Here is a 19,424-nt window from a genome sequence, read left to right as displayed (position 1 = left end):
AATTAAAGAATTGCCCATGTCATGTTAAAACAGCCAGACCCAGAGTCAGCAGGTGTCTGAGGCCCACTCTCCAAATACCCCACAAGTGCAGTCACACAAACAGGAGAGACTTTTAAAGCCCAGGTCAATTACTGAATGTCTGGCACTTTATTAAATAAGTGCCAAAATTACATGCAAATCAAAGGAGTTAGAAACAAAGTTATTCGACAAAACATCTCTCCATAGCGGCCAGCAGCTGCAGCCCAAGCCTGAGGCCCTGCTGTGGCCGGAGGGCTAGGTTCCCATGCTGGCGCCCGGGGACAGGGACACTCATCTACCACCCTCCACATCCAGTTTCTAGAATAGTCAAGCTCTTATTCATTACCATCCCATTCATTGCCCATTTTTTTTACATACAGGAAATGCACCACAAAGTATGTACTAATAAGCCAAGAGCTTTATTGATGCAGCAGGCACTTTACAATGAATCCAAGAGAGCCTGCCTTCTCTGGGAGGGTGGGATATCTGTACAAACCCTCGAGGGTTTTCCACTTCAAAAACACCAAGCTCTCCCCCTGACCACAGCCCTTAGATCTGCACCTGCCCAAATCATCCCCCCCTTTTAAACAGGCAGTGCACACAGGCCTGTGCTGCTGACCAGCGCTGGCCAGCCTCTCCGGGAGACAGTCACAATGTCAGCTCTGCAGTACTCACAGACAAAGGCATAGACTATCGGATCCTGCAAAGGACTTAGGAAACAGCAAGACGATTTCTCCCTCCACCTTGAATATAAAATACACTTCAGAGGATGCATGTCCTGAAATAGTTGGGGAGTTCCTAGGAAGATGGTCTGTTGTCAATACCTTCTTCACCAGCCCGTGCATCCAAACTTCTTCTCAAGGTAACATGAGTCTTTTTTTTTTAAACAGTCTTTCTTGCTGTAAGAACTCTTATAATGGAGCCTAGTCCTCCTACTGCTAATGCCTGTGGGGGCAGGAAAAGGAAACATCAAATGAGATCTGTTGGCCAAAGGGAACCTAGCTTGTAGGGTAGATGGAATCATGCATTCCCAGACCCAGGTCCCAACGTGTCCCAGACCCAGGTCCCAACGTGCCACAGACCCTCTGAAAAAAGATTCCTGCAAGGCAGCAACAGCGGTCACATTCTAGGGATGGAGCCCCATCCTGGAGCCAAGGGTCCTAAAGGGCTGCCAGCTCTGGAGGCAGCAGCGCTGGGCTTGAGAACATTGTTACCAAGCACACACACACAGCAGAAGGCCCCCGCCACCCAATTTTCCCTTTAACAAGCTTTCCCTTTTGTTTCCGGCCTGCCAACATTGCCCTCAGCACTTAAGTAGATGCAAGCCCATTACAGCTGCCTCCAGGAGTCCTCATTAGAAGTTCCAATAGAGCAGAGCACCATGTCGCCTTAAAGGAACCAAAGGGCCTGGCCTTCATATCATGCAGAGGGCTCGCTCAGCTCCCCCAGTACCACAGCCACCCCCATCTACGAAGCCCAGGAGCTCACCTTCCAGCTGAGCAGGCAGAGCATACCCACCAGCAGGACCAAAGGCCGGCACTGGAGCCCAGCACCAAGGCTGCCAAGTGACTGACCCCTCAGCAAGAGAACCACTCCATTAAAACCACAGGACGTATTAGAAATAGCTTAGTTTCTTGTAATGGTGGACAGGCTTCCTGCAGCTCTACAGTGCAAGAGGACACTGGCACCCAGGCAAGACACGGGCTAGACAGGTGGCTTTGCTCCTGTACCAACCCAAGCAAAGTACACGCACAGCCTTTTCTGCTTCAGGTGGATGAAGGCCCTATTCAGTGATGGTCAAGGTTTCTGCCACTTCCTGCCCTGGCCTGATGAGGCTGAGGCCGGAGCAGGAAGCCCAAAAAGCTGGCCAGATGGCTCAGCCTGCATTCCTAAGACCCCCTGACCACCACTTCCATCAATGCAAAGAAAATATTATGAAGCCCCAGCCACCAGCAAGCCTGCCTTCCTCCCACCTGGGACTACCCATCTACCCTGCTGTGCCAACTCACCTGCCCCATGACCTGCCTGGCATAAATTGAGAACTAAAGCAACTGTGATTACTAGAGATCGCATCGCAAACCTCTACCAGCTGCTTCCTTGGGAGAGGTAAGTGATCAGGTGTCCCAAGTTGCTTTAAGCGTGGCCCCTTATTCTCATATGCCTATCAGACTGTCCTATGTTCTGGAAAATCTGGCCTGTTGATTTGAACCCTGGGGTTGGAGTGAGTCAGTGTGCTGCCTGAGTGGGCAATGTGTTCACATACCTTTTCATGCCACTGGAGTAACACTGCGCTGCTATTTTCTGTGGGCTTCTCAAACCCTTTATAAATGTACTTCATTAGCAAGTCAATGCCATTTCTGTCCAGTGACTGCACAGCCTGCTCAATTTCACTGCTCTTAAAATTTGTAAGTACTTTCAGCACCACACCCTGGGCTCGTTCCTACAGAGGAAAAGAGAAAGGGAATGAGGCCCAGAGCCACAGTGAAGGCACACAAATACCAAACCAGAACAAGGGGTCAGAACTCATTAGAAACACTGCCCAATTTCTAACACTAGAAGGGTTAAAAAAAAAAAAAAGGCTGAAATTATTTGATTTAAATTTCAACATATCCCTTTTTATGCCAACTAAGCTTTTCCATTCATTTTGGAAGAAATAAGTGTTTTCCAAGGGAGAAGCATCACTATTTGTGGTAACACCAGCAAGGCCTTAGACTCTGTAGGATCACAACCGTGGAGATCTGTTTTTTAGAAAAGCAGGTTTACTTGGCTGCAGCTTCCCTCGCTTTCACACCCACGAACAGAGAGGCCGCTCCCTCCACCTTACAGAAGTGCGGTTGTGATTACATCAAGATGCTGCCACAAAATTGCAAAGACCCTGCTTCAGAGACCCCTTTCCCTGGACCAAACTTTAGACAGCATCAGCACGGAAACTTTAGACAGCCTAAGGGAGGCAGCAAGCACAATTCTACCTTCTTTTTCAGGCAGGAACTCTTAGAAGCACTGAAAATCATTATGCAAGTGAGGCTTATTGAATAGCCTATAAAGCGTAGCCACTGTAAACCCCACCTGGCAAGCTTACTTGTTTGCTAATGAGCAAGGTCCAGCTCACTTCACACCCGTAAGGCCCTGAGGAGAAGAGCCTCGGGGAGCTTCTATTACAAACACTGACAGCTTTGATGGCAGGAATGCTAGGTGGCTTCCAGGGAAGCACTGCCCAGCAGACACTCCCTTGGTAGAGAGTCACTGATGACACGGAGATGAAACAGACACGGTCCAGAGCCCCAGAGAGCTCACGTTCAGCTGGGGACACAGACAACCACAGCCATGGTCCCACCACCCAGCAGAGCTGCAGCGTGACCCTCTTTACCTTCACAGCTTGATTCTTGGTGTTGACAGGCGAGTTCCGCAAGGCTGCATGAAATGCCCGAAGCATGTCCCCTGTGCATCACCACCAGTTAAGGATGGCTGGGCTCAAGCAGGTCCACGCTTTTATTCATGACTAATTTAAAAATCAGCTCAAGAGAGTACTCAGATGGCTTAGTACCCACGTCCACCCACCTCCCACTACAGCTTGCAGGTGGGCACTGCTTGTTTAGAGGGTAGCCTGTAGTTTTCCTGAGACACATGGGAGGTGGTGGGCACCCCTGCCAATCCTGCAAGTCCTGCCTTCTGTGCCCCTTAAGCCTCCCCCTGCAAAGCAGGCTGGATCACTGCTGCCCCGGAAGGTGGTAACAAAGCAACTGCCCCCACAGGTAACTTGCAGCAAACTGACTGAGCTCACTTGCACCTGCTCAGCCCTGGGCACTGTACCTGCCTTCCTGTACCCTAACAACATGTGAAGTTATCATTCTCAAAAGAGCAAAAGCACGAATGGTAATCTCCTCTTGATCCAATGCTTTGTATCAATTAAACTATTTTAAAAAGTTGAGATGATGTGCTAAAACATCTATCTTCTAAAACCTGATCAGGTGAGCAAGGTTCCCAACTGCTGCAAGAAGGGAGCTTTTAGTCTAGAACCTTTTGTCAACAAAATGAGCTCATCATCCCCTGCCAATTCTACAAACTTTAGTTGCAATCCTGACGTACTCTTTGCTGAGTTCTGAATCCCCAGCACTCAGAAGAAAATTACAATCTGGGCTAGGTCCCCAAAGGTGACACCTATTTTAAACTGAATTACATCAGCCAACTTTCATTTCCTCACCTGAAATACTGGCTTCAGCCAAAAAGCTTCAAAAATAGAACAAGAAATGGCTTCTGCCCAATCAGGTCTCTACTCCTGTTCATGCAGCGATACCCACGTGTGAACAGACAAAGCCTCCAGAGCAAAGCTGAGTCCTTTCTTCCCCAGTGTGGGCTCCATCTTGACAGCTGGGCCCATGCCGCCCGGGGAGCCACTCCTGCCGATCCCTAGCCCCTGCTGGGCTCTGACCCAGCTCCCTGTATGGATCAGCTTTGGAAGTCCTTTTCCCAGTCAGGAGAAGCCCAGTTGATACCAGCCACTAATAACTTCTACCTCAGAACTCTTTTCTAATTTGGTGTCCCAGAGCAATAAGCAGAGTCCCAGAGGCTTACAAGGAAATGCAGCCTGGCACTCTCCACTAACCAGCATGTTTGGTCAACAGTATCACTCAGAAGATGGACCAGGAAGGGGAGGGTGACACTGCTTTAGTAACCTCTCCACATGCCAGTCTACCAATCAAGCATTCACTAGAGGTGCTGATGGGTGAGGGGCCTTCAGAGCTGGGAGATCTGGGGGACACAGAGGGCACACCATGTACCAGGCTGGCCTCTACATCAGCTGGCTTTGGGCCTTCCGAGAGAACAAGCTGTGGAGATGGGGAACCCTGCCTGGCCCCTCGTCTCCTCTAGGTCAGGGTTTGTCAATCCTGGCACTACTTACATTTTAGACCAGATGGTTGATGTGGGGCTCTGTCCTGTGTACTGTATTTACCAGCATCCCAGCCTCTACCCACTATATCGCAGTAGCATTCCCCAAGTTGACAATCAAAATGTCTCCAGACATTGCCCAATTTCCTCAGGGGGAAGAGAGAGTGCAAGACCACTCAAAACCACTGCTCTGGACAAATCCCTGCCCCAAAGGACCAGAGGCACTTTAGTGAGGAAGAAAAGGAACTTAGATAGGGAGAAGAATCAGTCTCACTTTAAAGGCACTGAAATTTGTAGCTACGAGGAAAGAAATGACCTGCCCAAGATCACAGAGCTAAGCTGTCCAGCTAGCCTTTAAATTCAAGTATGGCTGACTCGAAAGCCAAGCTTTTTCAGTCCCCTGCTACTCTAGCCACAGACTCAAGCTATATGTCCAGGACACTTGCTGTGTACCCAGCACTATGCTGAAGCCTTTTAAGATATGGTCCAGTGATGCTCCTGTGGAACCTGGAAGGTCAGCATGGCTCTCCTTTTAACAGAGGATGCTGCTGAGGTTCAGAGAGGGTATGTGACCTACTCAAGGTCACACAGCTACAGCATGACAGAGCCGGGTCTGCATGGATGCACAACCCACATTCTTTCCAATTCATCCGCGTAATTTTCCACTGACTTGCTTCCCTATACAAGCAATATGTCTGCCTCCTCTCTACATTACCCCACTACAATCAATCAACCCCATCCCTACTCCTCACCTCTGTCCTAAGGCTACTAGAAACCTGTTAGGAAGTTTAAATTCAATGATCTAATCTAAATCCCTTAGCACATGACAGACTCAGTAAATAGTTCCTTCCCCCTCCCTTCCTCCCTCCATTTGCCAGGATTTCAGTTATGGTCGGCTAAGGTCCCTTTTCCCCAATCCCAAGAGATACACTCTCTGTGCTAACAAGGTTTCTGACACTGCCATTAGTGCAGAAACCACCATCCCCTGGAAGTGCTAAATGTAGGCCTCCAAGCAGCCTCAAGGAGGCTCTCACTAGTTAGGGGTGTGCCAAAAGATGACCTTCAGCAAGTCCCTGCAGCGCCAAGACCAAGACAGCAGATGACCAGACCTTGTTCTCCCCTTCTGTGGATGGTTCTGAGCCACAGGCCTGACCCCTGGGCCCTTCTGGCACTGCCTGTTCATAAGCCAGATCCTGCACCTGGCTGCAGAACCAACCTTCTCAATGACTCCATTTGACCAGTCGGGGGTGATTCTGGTGGGGCAGGAATACAAGTTTGAATCCCCACCTTTTAAAACACATTCTTGTTCAAAGTCTTAAGGTTTCTGTTTTAAAGCACAGAGGAGTACCACTGGAGGACTCCTCCCAAAGGCAGTCAATGCGTCTGACTTCCCAACCCAAGCTGAGTCAACTGATTAAACACCCAGAACCTGATTTATATACAGCATGAGCCCTGGCAAGTGCAGGGGAGGGGCAGCATTTCCTGTAATACCATTTGAATAAAGAAAAATTCTTCCTGTGAGAATAAGTCAGCTTCCTGTACTCAAACTGCTAAAGGACCAAGCAAGCTGTGACAATCACCTCTATTTTTAATCTTGTTTTCTAAATGCTTGTTTTCTGTGACCACAAGAATAGTCATTTCCAGTTGTGGGCTCTCTTTCTATATTTCATTTTATGCTGTCTGGTTTTTCTTAGCTCTGAACTACTAGTTTTTCCAACTGTTTTCCTGAGCAGGAAGGCTATTGGGGGGAGGGAGGCCAAAACTCACTTGTTGAACATGGCTGAGACCATCAAGGTCCAAAGCCCAAGATGTTAGTAGGAAACAGAACAGGGGAGAAAGAATGGCATTAAGGTAGAGGGTCAGGTTGGTTCTGGGGTGGGAGATGCACCGAGATGCATAATCTCCAATCTGCGGTTTGGGCTAAGGCTGCAGCCTTCGCTCCCACTTGGGTCCTTTCTTCCACGCAGCCGTCCGCCCACCTATTTTCATGTGGTGCTGCAATCCGGCTCGAGTGGATTGTGCCCGGGAGCCGCCCTGGCTGCTCAGTCACTCAGCGGTGGCTCACCTCGGCCCCTCCCGCGAATCAAGCCCAGGAATGGCCCCATTTCCTGCAAGGGAGGGATGGAGTGATGGGGCGCTCACAGACAACCTGAGGAGACAGGGGCGCCAGGAGAAGAAAGAAGAGGCCTTGCGCGAGAGTGAGGGGCGTGAGGGGCGGAGGCGCGTCCGGCATGCTCCTGGAGCCTCGGAGCGAGCCGGTCCACCAGGGGCTAGGGCCGCGTGGGGCTGCGCTGCTGAGGGAGGTTCCGGGGCCCGCGGCCGGGGACACGGGGAGAGGGGAGGCCGGGTCGGGGCAAGGGGGGACACCCGGACTGAGGAAACCCTGGTCAGGGGAAGCAGGATCGGAAAGGAAGCGGGAGACTGACCTGAAGGGGCCGGGAGTAAGAGGAATGGGGAGGCCGGCCTGAGAGACCGAAGCCGGGGATGAGGAAAGCCAGGTAAGGATATTGCCGCAGGAGCCCGTCCACCTCGCTAGGGTCCGGGCCTGGCTCGGCCGCCGCCGCCGCCGCCTCCTCCTGCTCATCCACGAATTTGTTCTCATCAAACTCATCGATGTCCACCCGACGGAAGCGCGAGGACAGCGTGTTCCGGGCCATGGCGGGGGCTCGGCACCCGCTCAGCCGGCTCCACTCCGCTCAGCACCGGCTCGGGGGCGGGAAGCGGCCGCCCGGCACCTCCTCCACCTCCTCCGCGCGCAGCCGCCGCCCGCCCACTTCCGGACCACGCCGGAACCGGAAGTGCTCCGCGAGGCGGAGCCTGACGGGGGAGAGGCTGGAAACCCGCGAGATTTTCTGGTGGTCCCCTCTCCCACTCCCACTCCCACTCCATGCCTACCTACCATCTCCAAGGACCCTCAGTGTTCCCGTCTGAGGAGCAGGAGTGCCTTCCCCACACGGGCTCAGCATCGTGGCACCATAACTGCGCTCGTTTTTCGGCTTTCCCTCCTGCATCCGAGGAGCCCGGGGCCGGCGCGGGCACAGCCGCGGACTCCGGGGGTCATCACTGAGGGCACGGGCCCCCCAGAAGAAGGCGCCCGGCTCTGCCTTTCGAGTGCCCGGCAGATTTCTTGGGAAGAAACCTTCGAGCTGAGGCCTGAGGAATGAGTACATGTTCTTCGGCTCCGGGAGGGACGAGTGCAGGGGGAGCCTGCGTCTCGGATCTTAGGAGCTTGGAACGTTACCACACTGAGCTCGGAAGGAGGCTGCCTCTGTATTGTACACAGTGATCCTATAGTTAACGGACTGGGAGAATTTAAAAATGTTTCAGTAAAGTGTATCCAGTGTGCAGACAAGACATTTGGACTTGAGGGTGCGGCGGCCCCTCGTGTGTAGCGGTCATCTTGTCCCTGGCATATGGGGGATGGGGAAAGAAAGATGACCTCGTAGCCACCATGCTGGCGTAAGGCGAGGTCCAGGGGGCTGAGCATTCGGCTCTGGTTGGAGAGACAAATCCTGGTAGACAAGTCCCCGGAGTCTGGGATGAATAAAGATGAAGGTGAGGGGAGGTAAATCAGAGTCAAGGACTGACGACTCTGAGGTGCCAGGATTAGGTGTCAGGGCTGTTGCTTGAGGCGTTCTGGTAATGGGCTTTAGCCTTAGACTAAACTGGGTTTTTGTTTTCATATAATAGTACTCTTCTTAATAAAGGTCAGTAGTTAATGAAATATGACTCATTTTTATTGTTTTGAATATTCACTGAACTCTGTCACAGATCCAAAAAATGTTGCCATACTATGATGCTACCTAATCTTGGGTTCTAAAGATTCAGACTCCTACAGTGGGAAATAGGTGATGAATAAAATTCTCGGGGGTCCTGGAAACAGGCAAAATCTACCTGCCTTTCAACTCCATACCTTAGAAGAAATCGCTGTGACCCAGGCAGGCAACAAGAGAGCAGAAATTCATATCCCCAGAACGTCCTGGTCAGAAGGAACATTGAACTAGACATGCCTATTTTACAAGTAAGGAACTAGCCCCCAAATAAATTGATGAATGAAATAATGTCCCTGCTTATGACCATGAACCTCCATTCCAGCCAGGGCGATAGAATTTTAAAATTTTATCTTCCTAATCCTCATAAATACCCAATTTCACAAGTGAAAAAGCTGAGACCCAGAGAAGGGAAGGGATTTGCCAAGAGTCTCAGCTAGCACCAGGCAATAGAATAAGAATTTGAAATCGGGTCGGGTTCACTGAAAAAAGGCCTTGAAAACTCTTCCCCCAGCCACATGCTGCCTCCACTAGAGCATCTATCGGTTGAATTATAGCAGTGTGACCCCTCACCTTCCCCCTCGACTTCAAATTCCCCCCAAGCAGGAGCCGTGTTAGTTCATCTTTGAAAACCCTTAACCCTCACCCCCTCCACCTCCAAAAAACTGGCGCCCAGAGCAAGAACTGCGCAGACTGGGCAAGCTGCAACGGTTTACCGAATGAATGAGTGAAAGAACGAATAAATGACTGAATGGAAGAATTGGAGGCCTCGCAATGCTATCTCCGGTAAGCTGCCGCCCACCCCGGGTCTTGGTTTCCCCAAGAGTGCCGCTCAGGTTGCGGTGCGAACCTAATTAATCTCGGATGAGGGAGGACAACGAGGGTACAGGGGCAGGGCTCCAGCCCCTCGGGGCGGGGCTTGGAAGGGCGGAGCCGGGGCTCCCCACTGCGACGCCATTGGCTGCGCCCGCCGCCACCCGGAAGTAGTTGCAGACGTCAGCCCCTCCCTTTTCTTCTCGGACCAGGCGGCGGCGGCGGCGGTGTCTAAAGCAGCCATGGTGAGGGACGGGGAATCGGCCGACATCCGCGCGCTGTGGGACTCGGAGACTGGGGTGGGGAGCTTAGGGTGAGCTCTGCGATCCCATCTGCCAGCCAGGCGTGTGGGGCGCCGTGCCGAAAGGCCTAGTGCCGCCACAGTCAGGTTACCGGCTTCTTCCTCTGCGGGAGAGGTGTCGGCGCGCTGCTGTCTGCGGAATAGGGGTAGCGAGCGGCCCAGCCTCGCAGCCGGCCTGGGTGAGGGAGCGCTCGCCGCGGCCACGGTTACCCTGCCCAAGGCGCGGCCTAGGGGGTGGTGCTGGGCCTCCAGCACACTTGTGGCCCAGGTCAAGACGCGTGCCCTTCGGGAGCTGGTCACGACGCATGTGGAGGGGAGGATGGCGGGTGGAGGCCTCGGTGAACGGCGGAGGTCGGGGAGACGACCCCGCTGGGTATTTTACCCAAACTCTTTCGCTCAGGCCAAGATTAAGGCTCGAGACCTTCGCGGCAAGAAGAAGGAGGAGCTGCTTAAACAGCTGGAAGACCTGAAAGTGGAGCTGTCCCAGCTGCGTGTCGCCAAAGTGACAGGCGGCGCGGCTTCCAAGCTCTCCAAGATGTAAGTGTCGGGCATCGGGACTACAGCCCTGGACGTGGGGAACACGTGTGCATGGGGAGGGAGCATTTGTTAGTTTTCAAGGTTGATTTAAGGAGGTGTCCGTTTAAGTGCCCATTCAGTGGACCCCTGGGTTGGAATGTCACGTTCTTCCCAGCCAGCCTTTTCGGTTCATCTGCCTCACGCCCAGCCGCGCGGGATACTGCTGTGTGCTTGACCTCATCTGCATTTGACCGCATTTTGGCCTGGAGTTCTCTTGTTCAGCTTTGGCTATAGAAAGATCTGTGTGTCCTTGAAGACCCATTCAAATGCTGTCTTCAAAAGCCTAACTGGACTCTGCTCCCACCTCCCAGCAGCACTTGATTTTTTCCCCCCTCCTATAGAATGGGCCACCAACAGCTTCCCTATGGTGGGGTAGGGGTAGGGGGGTGAGTTGGGGCACACATAAGCAAGTTGTGTGTGGGATCCTCAAGACCATGTTCACTAGCCATCAAGTGACCCCCCCTCATTCCCCAACATGAATACAAATTATTCCCCTTCTTTTCCTATCTTTATCCACCCCTCCCCACCCCCATAGCATTTCTACTTCAAAAATGTCTCATTTCTTCCTAAGTGTCCCTTCCTGTGACTCCTATCTTACCCTGGTTGCCCACCTTCACATGGTTCCCTGCAGTGAGCTCATTCAGATCAGCATTTAGGTTAGGTCTTCATAGCCCTCAGATACGGTTCCTGAGCTGCCCTCCACCTCTCCTCACTGAATGCTTCATAGCTCCTCAGAAGCACTGGGTACTCCAGGCTCTTCCCTGTCCCCATTCCTGGGATGCCTATCTTCTCGATTCTCTTAGGCCTTCCCTCTAGAGCACCTCCTCCTCCTGGGCTGGGTCAGGCACCTCCTGGATGAATATGGATGAGCTGGTGGAGAATGCCTCTGCCTTAGGACATTTGGGTCAGGCCCTGAAAGAGATGCCTTGGGAACCCTGTTTGTCTTCCCCATCTTCACCGTTGTCTCTGTTTTCTAGCCGAGTTGTCCGCAAATCTATTGCCCGTGTTCTCACCGTCATTAACCAGACTCAGAAGGAGAACCTCAGGAAATTCTACAAGGTAAGTCAGGTGGAGGTGCTTCCTTGGCTGCTGGGGCAGAATGAAAAGGTTAACCTGCTGAGGTGGCTGGGACTGGGCTTTGCTCAGACATAGTTGGGCTTTCCAGAGCCTTCCCAGCTTGCAGATGGGTTTGCCTTTTTACTAGCATCTTGTACTAACATGGCATGCAGACAGCATTTCCTTGGGGCTACAGTTGTCAGGAAATAACAGTGTGGTGGGAGTTTGGCTGGAGACTTGGATTTTGAATCCAGCCTCAGTAGCTGAGTGAGTTGGGGCAGTCTGAGGAATCACTGTTTAAATGTTTTAAAACGATTACTCTGGCAAGTTACTGCCAAGAACCTAACGTTCTTAGTTTCCTAGATGAGGACCGCAAGGCTTAGGTTAAGTTGCCCAGGGTCACCTACAATTAATTGAGTAATTGGGCCCAGGTCTAAGCCCTGTCTTAGGGAGGGGTGATTGGGTGCGCTAAGTCCAAAATCAGAAGGGCTGGCTCTCAGGAAGGGAAGATCCTGGGCAGGCTGAAACTCAAGCACACAGGTTGAAACTGCTATTGTAGGTGGGATTTCTTGGGAAAGCTTCAGGCCTGTGTTAAAGCCTTTTAGCTGATTGGATCAGGCCCACCCAGCTTACCCAGGATAACCTTTTTAATTAAAGTAGACTGGCTTGGGGCTCTAATTGCCCTGCCAGATGGTTTCATATTAACACCCAAATTAGTGTTTGAATAATAGGACTTGAAGCATCAAAAAGCCATCACGGTGTTGGGGAGTGGGGTGGGGTGGGGTGGGGTGCTGCCACCCTTGAATGTGTGCGCGTTTGTGGAAGTGTTTTTCTGAGGATTGGGTCTGAAGCTGACATAGGCTCTGAGGGGACCGTGCAGAGGTGGTGGCCTGGAAGAATTTTCATATAACTATCCAGTGAATATACTAGGCAGTGTGGCAGGCAGACAGCCCAGGCACCATTCATCCAGAAATGAGGTAAGGCCTTTTCTGTATCAGCGCTGTCCAGAAGACTTGGTGCAGTGATAGACATCTGTAACCCAGTGCAGTAACCTCTGACCACATGTGTCTGTTGAGTATTTATGTAGCTGTGGTGACTGAAGGACTAAATTTTTAATGTAAACTGTGTGTCTAGTGGCTACTGTTGTACAGCAGAGTTCTAGGGACTTAGTAAATTTGAAAGGGCCCTGACCTGCGCCAGCTGATTAGAGGGGTATAGGTGGACAAAGACTTCATGCTATGTTCCCTGCAGAACTTACCCTTGTCTCCTGCTTAGTGTTTTCTGCAGTTCTCTGCCCCAGGCCGTTGGTGACCTGAACCCTACTTAACTCATGCTCACCTGCCTTGTGCTTACCATTCCAAGCTGTTGGCGGTTCCCAGAAAGAATCTGAGCTGTTTTCAAGGCTTTTTGTGCATGCTCTCCTTTCAACTGTGTCTACATTGTTTGCTTTCAAGGCCATTGCCAGTCTTTACGTGAGACCATCCTTAATCTCCATCCTCCTCTCCACCAGTGGGCCACTTGTTACCTGCTCAGTCTTTCCCACTGGGCTGGGAGGTCTTTGAGCAGGGACCAGGGCTGATTTGTCCCTAAGCCCCACCCAGCGCAGAGCCTCAGGCTGAAGAAGGCCCAGGGGACTTTTGCAGAACAAAGGAGACCGTGGGGGGTGTGATAGTGTAGAACTGCTCACTAGGGAGCAGGTGGGGAAGGAACCAGGGTGGGAGCCAACGATGGAGAAATAGTGGCCCAATTAGAGGTCTGAGAGCAGGTGGTGGGAGGGCCAAGGCAGGAAAGGGAGCTTTGACCCTTACAGCTAGCTGTATGACCTTGGCCCAAGCCAGAGCTTCCCTCTGACGCTCCTTTGTTATGCAGGAATGTTATCGCAGGGAACACCAGGGATACCTGGCAAGACCCTCCAGATTCATTAAGCATCAGCTTAAGGCTCTGTCCTGTACATACAATCATGCAAAACCTAGACCAAGGTAGCAGAAACTATCACCAGGACTTTGAGTGCCACATACCCCTTCCTGGGTTGGGGTGTGATGTTCCCATGGTTGGGAATTAAACACATGGAAAGAGCATCAAGTTAGAGTCAGTTGATTTCGCTGCAAACCCCAGTTCTGCACAGCTTCTTTGAGATCTGAGTATGTTCACTCACTTCTTAGCTTATAAGTCAAGAAACTTAAAAATCATGGGGAGAGTCTCCCAACCTTGATTTTGGGGAAATTAAATGAGCTTGTAATTAAGGTACACTGCCATCTCTGTCTGTATGGGTGATAGTCCCCTCTGGGCTGGATGTCATACAGCTTCTCACACTCAGGTCTACAAATTCGCTACCCCACCCCGGCCACTTGCCTCCCTCAGTCACTTCCAGCGTCTTCCCACTGTCCTTGAGCACCTTAGTTCCAGGCCCTGTGGCTTCCTTAGCTACTCCAGTAGCTCCTAAACCCTGGTCCTCAGACTCCCCCTGCATTCCACCCAGGGCAAGAAATACAAGCCCCTGGATCTGCGGCCCAAGAAAACACGAGCCATGCGCCGCCGGCTCAACAAGCACGAAGAGAACCTAAAGACCAAGAAGCAACAGCGGAAGGAGCGGCTGTACCCCCTGCGGAAATACGCTGTCAAGGCCTGAGCACTGTGGCGTCAATAAAACACAAACAAACGGGCTGGTGTCACATTGTGTTCGCAGGTGTTCCCACTAGCCATGCTTGGGAGAGGGGCTCCAGCCGTCCTGGTTTTGGTTACCAGGGGTCTGACGGTTTTCAGCAGGCCTGCCTGTAGCTGTTAGCTGCTGGTGTGGAGCCACGACAGTCCTGGCCACAGGATCCGTTGGACTCTGTGATGGTTACTTTGGGTCTGTGGTGTGGAACTGCCCTGTCCTCTCACACAATCATTACTCCAGGCCCTGTGCATCCTGGGCAGGGAGAGGCAGGGGGTGAGGTGTGAGAGCTGTTTGTGGTGATGTTACATTCAAAAGGCCCTGGGTGATCTGAGTGGTGGATTTGGTGTCTTGCCTTGTCAGCAGCTCCAGACACCAGGAGTTTCCCATCTGGGGTGGAGGCACAGGCGTGGGCCACATCCAGGACTCCCTGCCAGAAGCCCATCACTGGGCTCTGAGGATGCCATTCCTGCCTGCCCCCAGCCTCCCCTGGCAAGCCTCCCACTGCCCTTTGCACCACAGTCACAGGCCTTACTCTCAGGGTCTCAGTGCACTTTCCTGTGCTGCAGTCCCAGACTTTGACCTGGAAATAAACAAGCAGAAGGATGGGGCATTTTTGAAATCAACTTTAGGATGAGTCCTAGCCAAAATCTTAACCTCTGGGCTGAGTTTTGTTGCCTGAGATAAATTTAACATGCTCAGCATAATATAAAGAGTACAATCAATAGTTTTCTTTCCTCTGAAGCTGTTTGAGTAAAAAATATTGATGCCACTAACATTTGGGCCTGTGCAGACAGACCTTAGTGCAGGTACCCTACAGAGGTGGTTGGTACCCTCCTATTTAGGGCAGTTAGGTATGTGGTCATTTCTGGAGAGCTCGAGTAGGGGAGGATATTGGAGGAAAGGCCTGGTGGAATGGGGCTACCATGTGGGAATAACCAGCACTGGCCAGCTGTAGCTCGAGGGAGAAACCTGTGCTCTTCACCCAGGTGATGTGGCCCTTAAGCTGGACAAGTAGGCTTCTGGTTGAGGGCTTCCAGATGAGGATGGTCTTGTCCCAGGAGCCGGATGCCTAGACAGTAGACAGCTCTAAGCCCATGGGCTTGGGACCTGCTTGCTCACTTGGCCCCCAAATGGCCATGACCCCCCAAAAATCTTAAAGCCACTGAGGGGCCAGCCTGGTACCCAGCATAGTCCAGCTCACCAGAAGGCCAGAGGCTGAGAGGCACAGGCAGCTGATGTTGCCACTGTTGCCCTCCAACTCCTGGTGGAAGATTGGTGGGGTCACAGGAGCCAGTGGCTTGCAGACATCTGCTATGAGCATGGACTGGCCAGCCTGGGCCCTAGGCTAGTCAGGTTCACCGGAAGCAGGCACCATTTCACTGAGCCCTGCTGAATCCCTGGCTCAGACGAGGGGACGCTCATAAGAGCAGAGTCACCCAGAGAAGGTCTGGAACATTGCACAGCCCCAAGTTGGAAAGTTTGTATGGGCTCGGGGCAGAGGTGTGGCTCACCAGGCAGTCTGAGCTGGGTGTAAAGTCACTGCTCTGGAAGGTGTCTTGGTGCCCTGCTAAGTGGTGCAGCATCTGGCCAGACTGGAGGAGAGAGCTCTGACCTTTGGCAGGCAGTCCAGAAGCCTTGTGCCAGGTTCTAGGCCGTAGATGGGTCAGACTCAGGTCCTCCTTGCAGGGCTGCCTGGGTAATGTGGCACGTCAGGGTCTAGGAAGGCTTCCTGGGCCTGACAGGGGGGCTGTCCAGGCAGTGCATCGGGCACCTCATGGGCAGAGGTTTGAGGCAGGAGGGGTGGTGGCGGCCGCAGCTGGGGAGGTAGCTGCAGCCAGATGCAGGGGGTTCTTGGATGTGAGGTGTGGGTGACAGAACCTTTCTGGCTGTCCACTCCATGTACCTGTACTTCCCAGAGCATCACGTGCTTGTCCCTGCCACCTGATGCCAGCTGCTTGGAGTCAGGGCTAAAGCTGGCTGTCTCCACACTCCGCTGGTGACCTACAGGCACCAGGTCAGGGAGGGGACAAAGTGGCACAGGACACAGCAAGGCCTGAAAGAACCCAGTCCTGACCCCTGGCTTCCAGACACATCCAGTCCACTTACCTTTAGGATCTGCAGACGCTTGGTTTGTGCTGTATCCCACAGGCCACTGGAGGTGCTGGCAAAGAGGCGGCCATCAGGGGAGAAGCAGCAGAACTTCATGTGGTCTGTGGCATCAGGGAACAAGACACCACCCACCACCTCTGGCCCCTGGAGTCTGACCCCTGCTAATGTCTCCAGCCACATTGCCTACCTCCCTCTACTTACTCCCAAAACAACTCTCCAGCCACATTCGCAATAACAGCTTTGGTATGTTGGCCTGGAATACCATTCCCAGTTTGTTTGGAAAATCAATACAGTCAAAATGTAGGCACTTCCCAGAAACTTGACAGCCCAGCCTAGGTTCACTGCCTCCTTTGAGCTCCCCAGCCCTGGACTTTATTATGCCATTAATCTGCCTTGTAATTACTAGATATGTTTTTTTGTTTGTATTTTGGTCTCAATGACACTACATCTACTAAGTCCTTACTGGGTACTAGGCACTTGCTTGCATTATCTCAGCCTGTAGGGTGGCAATTAACCCCCTTCTAAGGAGGAAGAAAGAAGCTTAGAGAGGTGATGTGACTATGGTCACAGTAAAAAAAAGTGAGTAACAGATGAACCTTAAGGATATTAGGCAGAGTAAAACAACCCAGTCACAAAAAGAAACACTAATTTGTGGTAGGATCTGAGTCCAGGTCAGAGTCAGGGAGCCTTGGGCCCCAGAGACTGGGTTGCTTCCTTGACCTTCCCCAGCCCTGCATGTCTTGCCCAACTCAAACACTAGAGGTCATTGTGGTAGGCTTTGCAGAATGCCAAAACAGGCCTATGCGCCTGTCTCCCCATCCAGGCTGAGGGTCCCCACCTGGGTGGCCACCCAGCCTACACAGCAGCTGCCCGCTCTGGGTTGCCCAGCCGTACACACAGCCATCCTCAGAGGCTGCTCACAGCCTCTGGCCGTCAGGAGAGAAGGCAGAGTTGACCAAAGATGAGCACAAAAGTAGTCCCATCCTGCAGCAAGAAACACCTGTCTGCTTACCCCTGTCTCTAGACCCAGGCCAGCCCCAAACACTGCCCCAGGATCCTTAGGCAGGAACTGGACTATATAGGCCTCACTCTACAGCCAGAGCCCAGAAACCACTCCACTGTCAGAGAGCCAAGAGTGTGGAGCCCTCTCTGGGGCTTACTCAACCTGAGTAAAGCTCAGGGCCTTCACTGAAGCCAGAGGCTGGACCTTTTCTACAGTCTGATCCTGGCACCTGGGTGCCCAGAACCCATAGAGCCGAAGCCCAGGACTAGGAGTTCAAAATCTCTAGCCTTGAGTTCACTTAAAAGCCAGAGCCCAAGAGAACACGAGTCAGCCAGGAATTTGAGCGCTCTCTGGAATCAGAGCTTAGAACCTAGGGCCCATTCTGGAGCATCCAGTATGCAGAACTAGGAACACACGCTAGACGCAAAGCCAGGATCCCAGAGTCTGGGCAGAATCCGACTGGCCTCTCCCCTCCACGGTGCTGGCTGAAGAATTTCACTCTCCCCACGGCCAGCGTCCCTGGGGCCCAGCTCTTCATGGACCCCTGGCTGGCCGGCGCCGAGGGGCTCCTCCTAGGCAGGAGCTGGTTTGGCCCGCGCGCCCCTACTTAAAATGTGGGGCAGAAGGGAAGGAGCAAACTGTATACAAGCGGTTTCCATGGCAGCCGGGGCGGGGCGCGCCGCTGCCGTGGGGTCTTCGGGAAGCAATGAGACACGGACGGAGAAGTGTTGGCTTCGAGGAGGTGGGCATGCAGCAGGCAAGAGAAAGGACTTCCCCACTACGACCGCTGCCGGTGGGACCTTGGGCAGCTCCGGCGGCGGGGCAGGACGGTGGTCGCTAGGGGGCGCGCCAGCCTCACACACCGCTCTTGCCTCTCACGCGGCAGGGAACCCGTGCACGGTGCCCACCGGTTTGCGAAGGGCCCACAGACCCCCTTGAAAGGAGCCTGTTTCCCCATCTGCACAATGGGGAGGATCATCCGTAACCTCCAGGACCCCAGGCTTGAGCCAAGTGCAGGCCCTGGCACGTGGTAGCCCAGGACGGCCCTCCCTGGTGCCAAGGTTCCTTTCCTCCAGGAGTGGCCAGTTCTGAGGCTGAACAGCTCCCAAGGAAAAGACTGGAAAAGACACCTATTTCTGGCCTCCAGAATGTGGGGAGCCAGAGTTAATATACGTAAAGCACAGGGCATAAAAAATAAGGTCACTGTTAACATTCCTGGCAGCACAAAGTGTGCCCGCCGAGGATATGGAGGCCATGGAGAGAAGCCCCCAATAGCTGTCAGGATCCTTGTTGGATAATTCAAGCTGAAACTGGGAAATGATGAGGAAATGGGCCCCAAGAGATGGAGGGACGTGTCCAAAGTCACTAAGCCAATAGAAAAGGAACTGGGGCTTTATCCCACGTCTGTCTGACTCTGGGTGCCTATAATAGGACCACCTGCCTTGAATTTCAGCAGCCTCATAGCAGACATCAAGGTCCCCAACTTCTGGTACATCTAGGAAACTGAGTCCTGAGGGGGCAGATTTGGCCCAGTCATCCATCACCTCCATGATGGGATGGGATGGGACTGAGACACCCTCCCCTGCCCACTGTCCAGTGGATTCCAGGCTCCCTGGGGATGGGGGGTGGGGCAGCTGGGCTTTGGGAGCATCAAACTTGAGGGTTCCCAGCAATGACTCATGCCCCTCCCCCCAGATCTCCTTGCCAGAAACTTCTCACGAGATCCGCTATGCTCCTGCTCTATTTTAGGTCCCAGACAGTCAGGCGTGAGAGGAGGCAACAATGGCGGCTTTGAGATGGGCCCACCCCCCATCCTAACTCCCAGAAGGCCTAGGTCACTGAATTGGCTCTTAGGGACCCATGTGAGTTAGGCCTATAACGCCACCCCCCTCCCTACCCCCAGGTAAGGCTCCCCCACAGCTGTCTGGCTCCCCAGGCCTCACCCCCTCCCTCTGCACAGGCACCCCTAAACCATGCCCCATCTGGCATTTCCCAGCCATCTAGTTGCTGCTGCACTACCTGAAGGGCCCAGCACCACCTTCCGCAGCCCAGCACATTATTCCCAGAACCCTCTAAATAGGCCTTGTCCAGTGACCAGGCTCAGTAACCACTCAGTTGGGCTGCTAAGGGTGGAGCTGCAGCTAAAACTCTTTCGCTCAACAGTCTGTGGTGGGAACCACCTACCATAAATTCCAGGGTCCTCAAAGGCCAAAGCATGTGCACCTCTCCTGC

At 52.9% G+C, this 19,424-nt stretch overlaps 3 protein-coding genes across 3 annotated transcripts; 1 reads left to right on the top strand and 2 right to left on the bottom strand.

Moving 5' to 3' along the window:
- Positions 1-418: 418 nt before the first annotated feature.
- On the bottom strand, positions 419-7,651 carry ARPC5L (actin related protein 2/3 complex subunit 5 like). The gene is made up of 4 exons (XM_036913965.2): positions 7,414-7,651; positions 3,386-3,458; positions 2,282-2,458; positions 419-963 (listed from the first exon to the last, which is right to left on the bottom strand). The coding sequence occupies exons 1-4, from the start codon at positions 7,560-7,562 to the stop codon at positions 901-903; spliced, it is 462 nt and encodes a 153-aa protein (XP_036769860.1). The 5' UTR covers positions 7,563-7,651; the 3' UTR covers positions 419-900.
- Positions 7,652-9,623: 1,972 nt separating this feature from the next.
- RPL35 (ribosomal protein L35) lies at positions 9,624-14,083 on the top strand. Its single transcript, XM_036913966.2, has 4 exons — positions 9,624-9,733; positions 10,190-10,326; positions 11,343-11,424; positions 13,901-14,083. The coding sequence occupies exons 1-4, from the start codon at positions 9,731-9,733 to the stop codon at positions 14,048-14,050; spliced, it is 372 nt and encodes a 123-aa protein (XP_036769861.1). The 5' UTR covers positions 9,624-9,730; the 3' UTR covers positions 14,051-14,083.
- A 130-nt stretch (positions 14,084-14,213) lies between these two features.
- On the bottom strand, positions 14,214-17,520 carry WDR38 (WD repeat domain 38). The gene is made up of 7 exons (XM_057499023.1): positions 17,028-17,520; positions 15,984-16,133; positions 15,592-15,672; positions 15,282-15,425; positions 15,003-15,149; positions 14,613-14,660; positions 14,214-14,507 (listed from the first exon to the last, which is right to left on the bottom strand). The coding sequence occupies exons 1-7, from the start codon at positions 17,091-17,093 to the stop codon at positions 14,301-14,303; spliced, it is 843 nt and encodes a 280-aa protein (XP_057355006.1). The 5' UTR covers positions 17,094-17,520; the 3' UTR covers positions 14,214-14,300.
- Between the last annotated feature and the right edge of the window lie 1,904 nt (positions 17,521-19,424).

Source organism: Manis pentadactyla, chromosome 3 (genome assembly GCF_030020395.1).
Source record: "Manis pentadactyla isolate mManPen7 chromosome 3, mManPen7.hap1, whole genome shotgun sequence".
Lineage (NCBI taxonomy): Eukaryota > Metazoa > Chordata > Mammalia > Pholidota > Manidae > Manis > Manis pentadactyla.
Note: the sequence above shows the minus strand (reverse complement) of the source record. Positions and strands in the feature narration are given on the sequence as shown.

Coding starts and splice junctions, on each gene's coding strand:
- ARPC5L (XM_036913965.2), bottom strand. CDS start 7,562: ATGGCCCGGAACACGCTGTCCTCGCGCTTCCGTCGGGTGGACATCGAT. Junction 2,459..3,385: donor CCAAGAATCAAGCTGTGAAG/GTAAAGAGGGTC, acceptor TTTCCTCTGTAG/GAACGAGCCCAGGGTGTGGT. Junction 964..2,281: donor TACTCCAGTGGCATGAAAAG/GTATGTGAACAC, acceptor CTGCCCCCACAG/GCATTAGCAGTAGGAGGACT.
- RPL35 (XM_036913966.2), top strand. Junction 10,327..11,342: donor GCTTCCAAGCTCTCCAAGAT/GTAAGTGTCGGG, acceptor TCTGTTTTCTAG/CCGAGTTGTCCGCAAATCTA. Junction 11,425..13,900: donor ACCTCAGGAAATTCTACAAG/GTAAGTCAGGTG, acceptor CATTCCACCCAG/GGCAAGAAATACAAGCCCCT.
- WDR38 (XM_057499023.1), bottom strand. CDS start 17,093: ATGGCTGTGTGTACGGCTGGGCAACCCAGAGCGGGCAGCTGCTGTGTA. Junction 15,673..15,983: donor TGATGCTCTGGGAAGTACAG/GTACATGGAGTG, acceptor TCTCTCCTCCAG/TCTGGCCAGATGCTGCACCA. Junction 14,508..14,612: donor AGTGCACTGAGACCCTGAGA/GTAAGGCCTGTG, acceptor GGCTTCTGGCAG/GGAGTCCTGGATGTGGCCCA.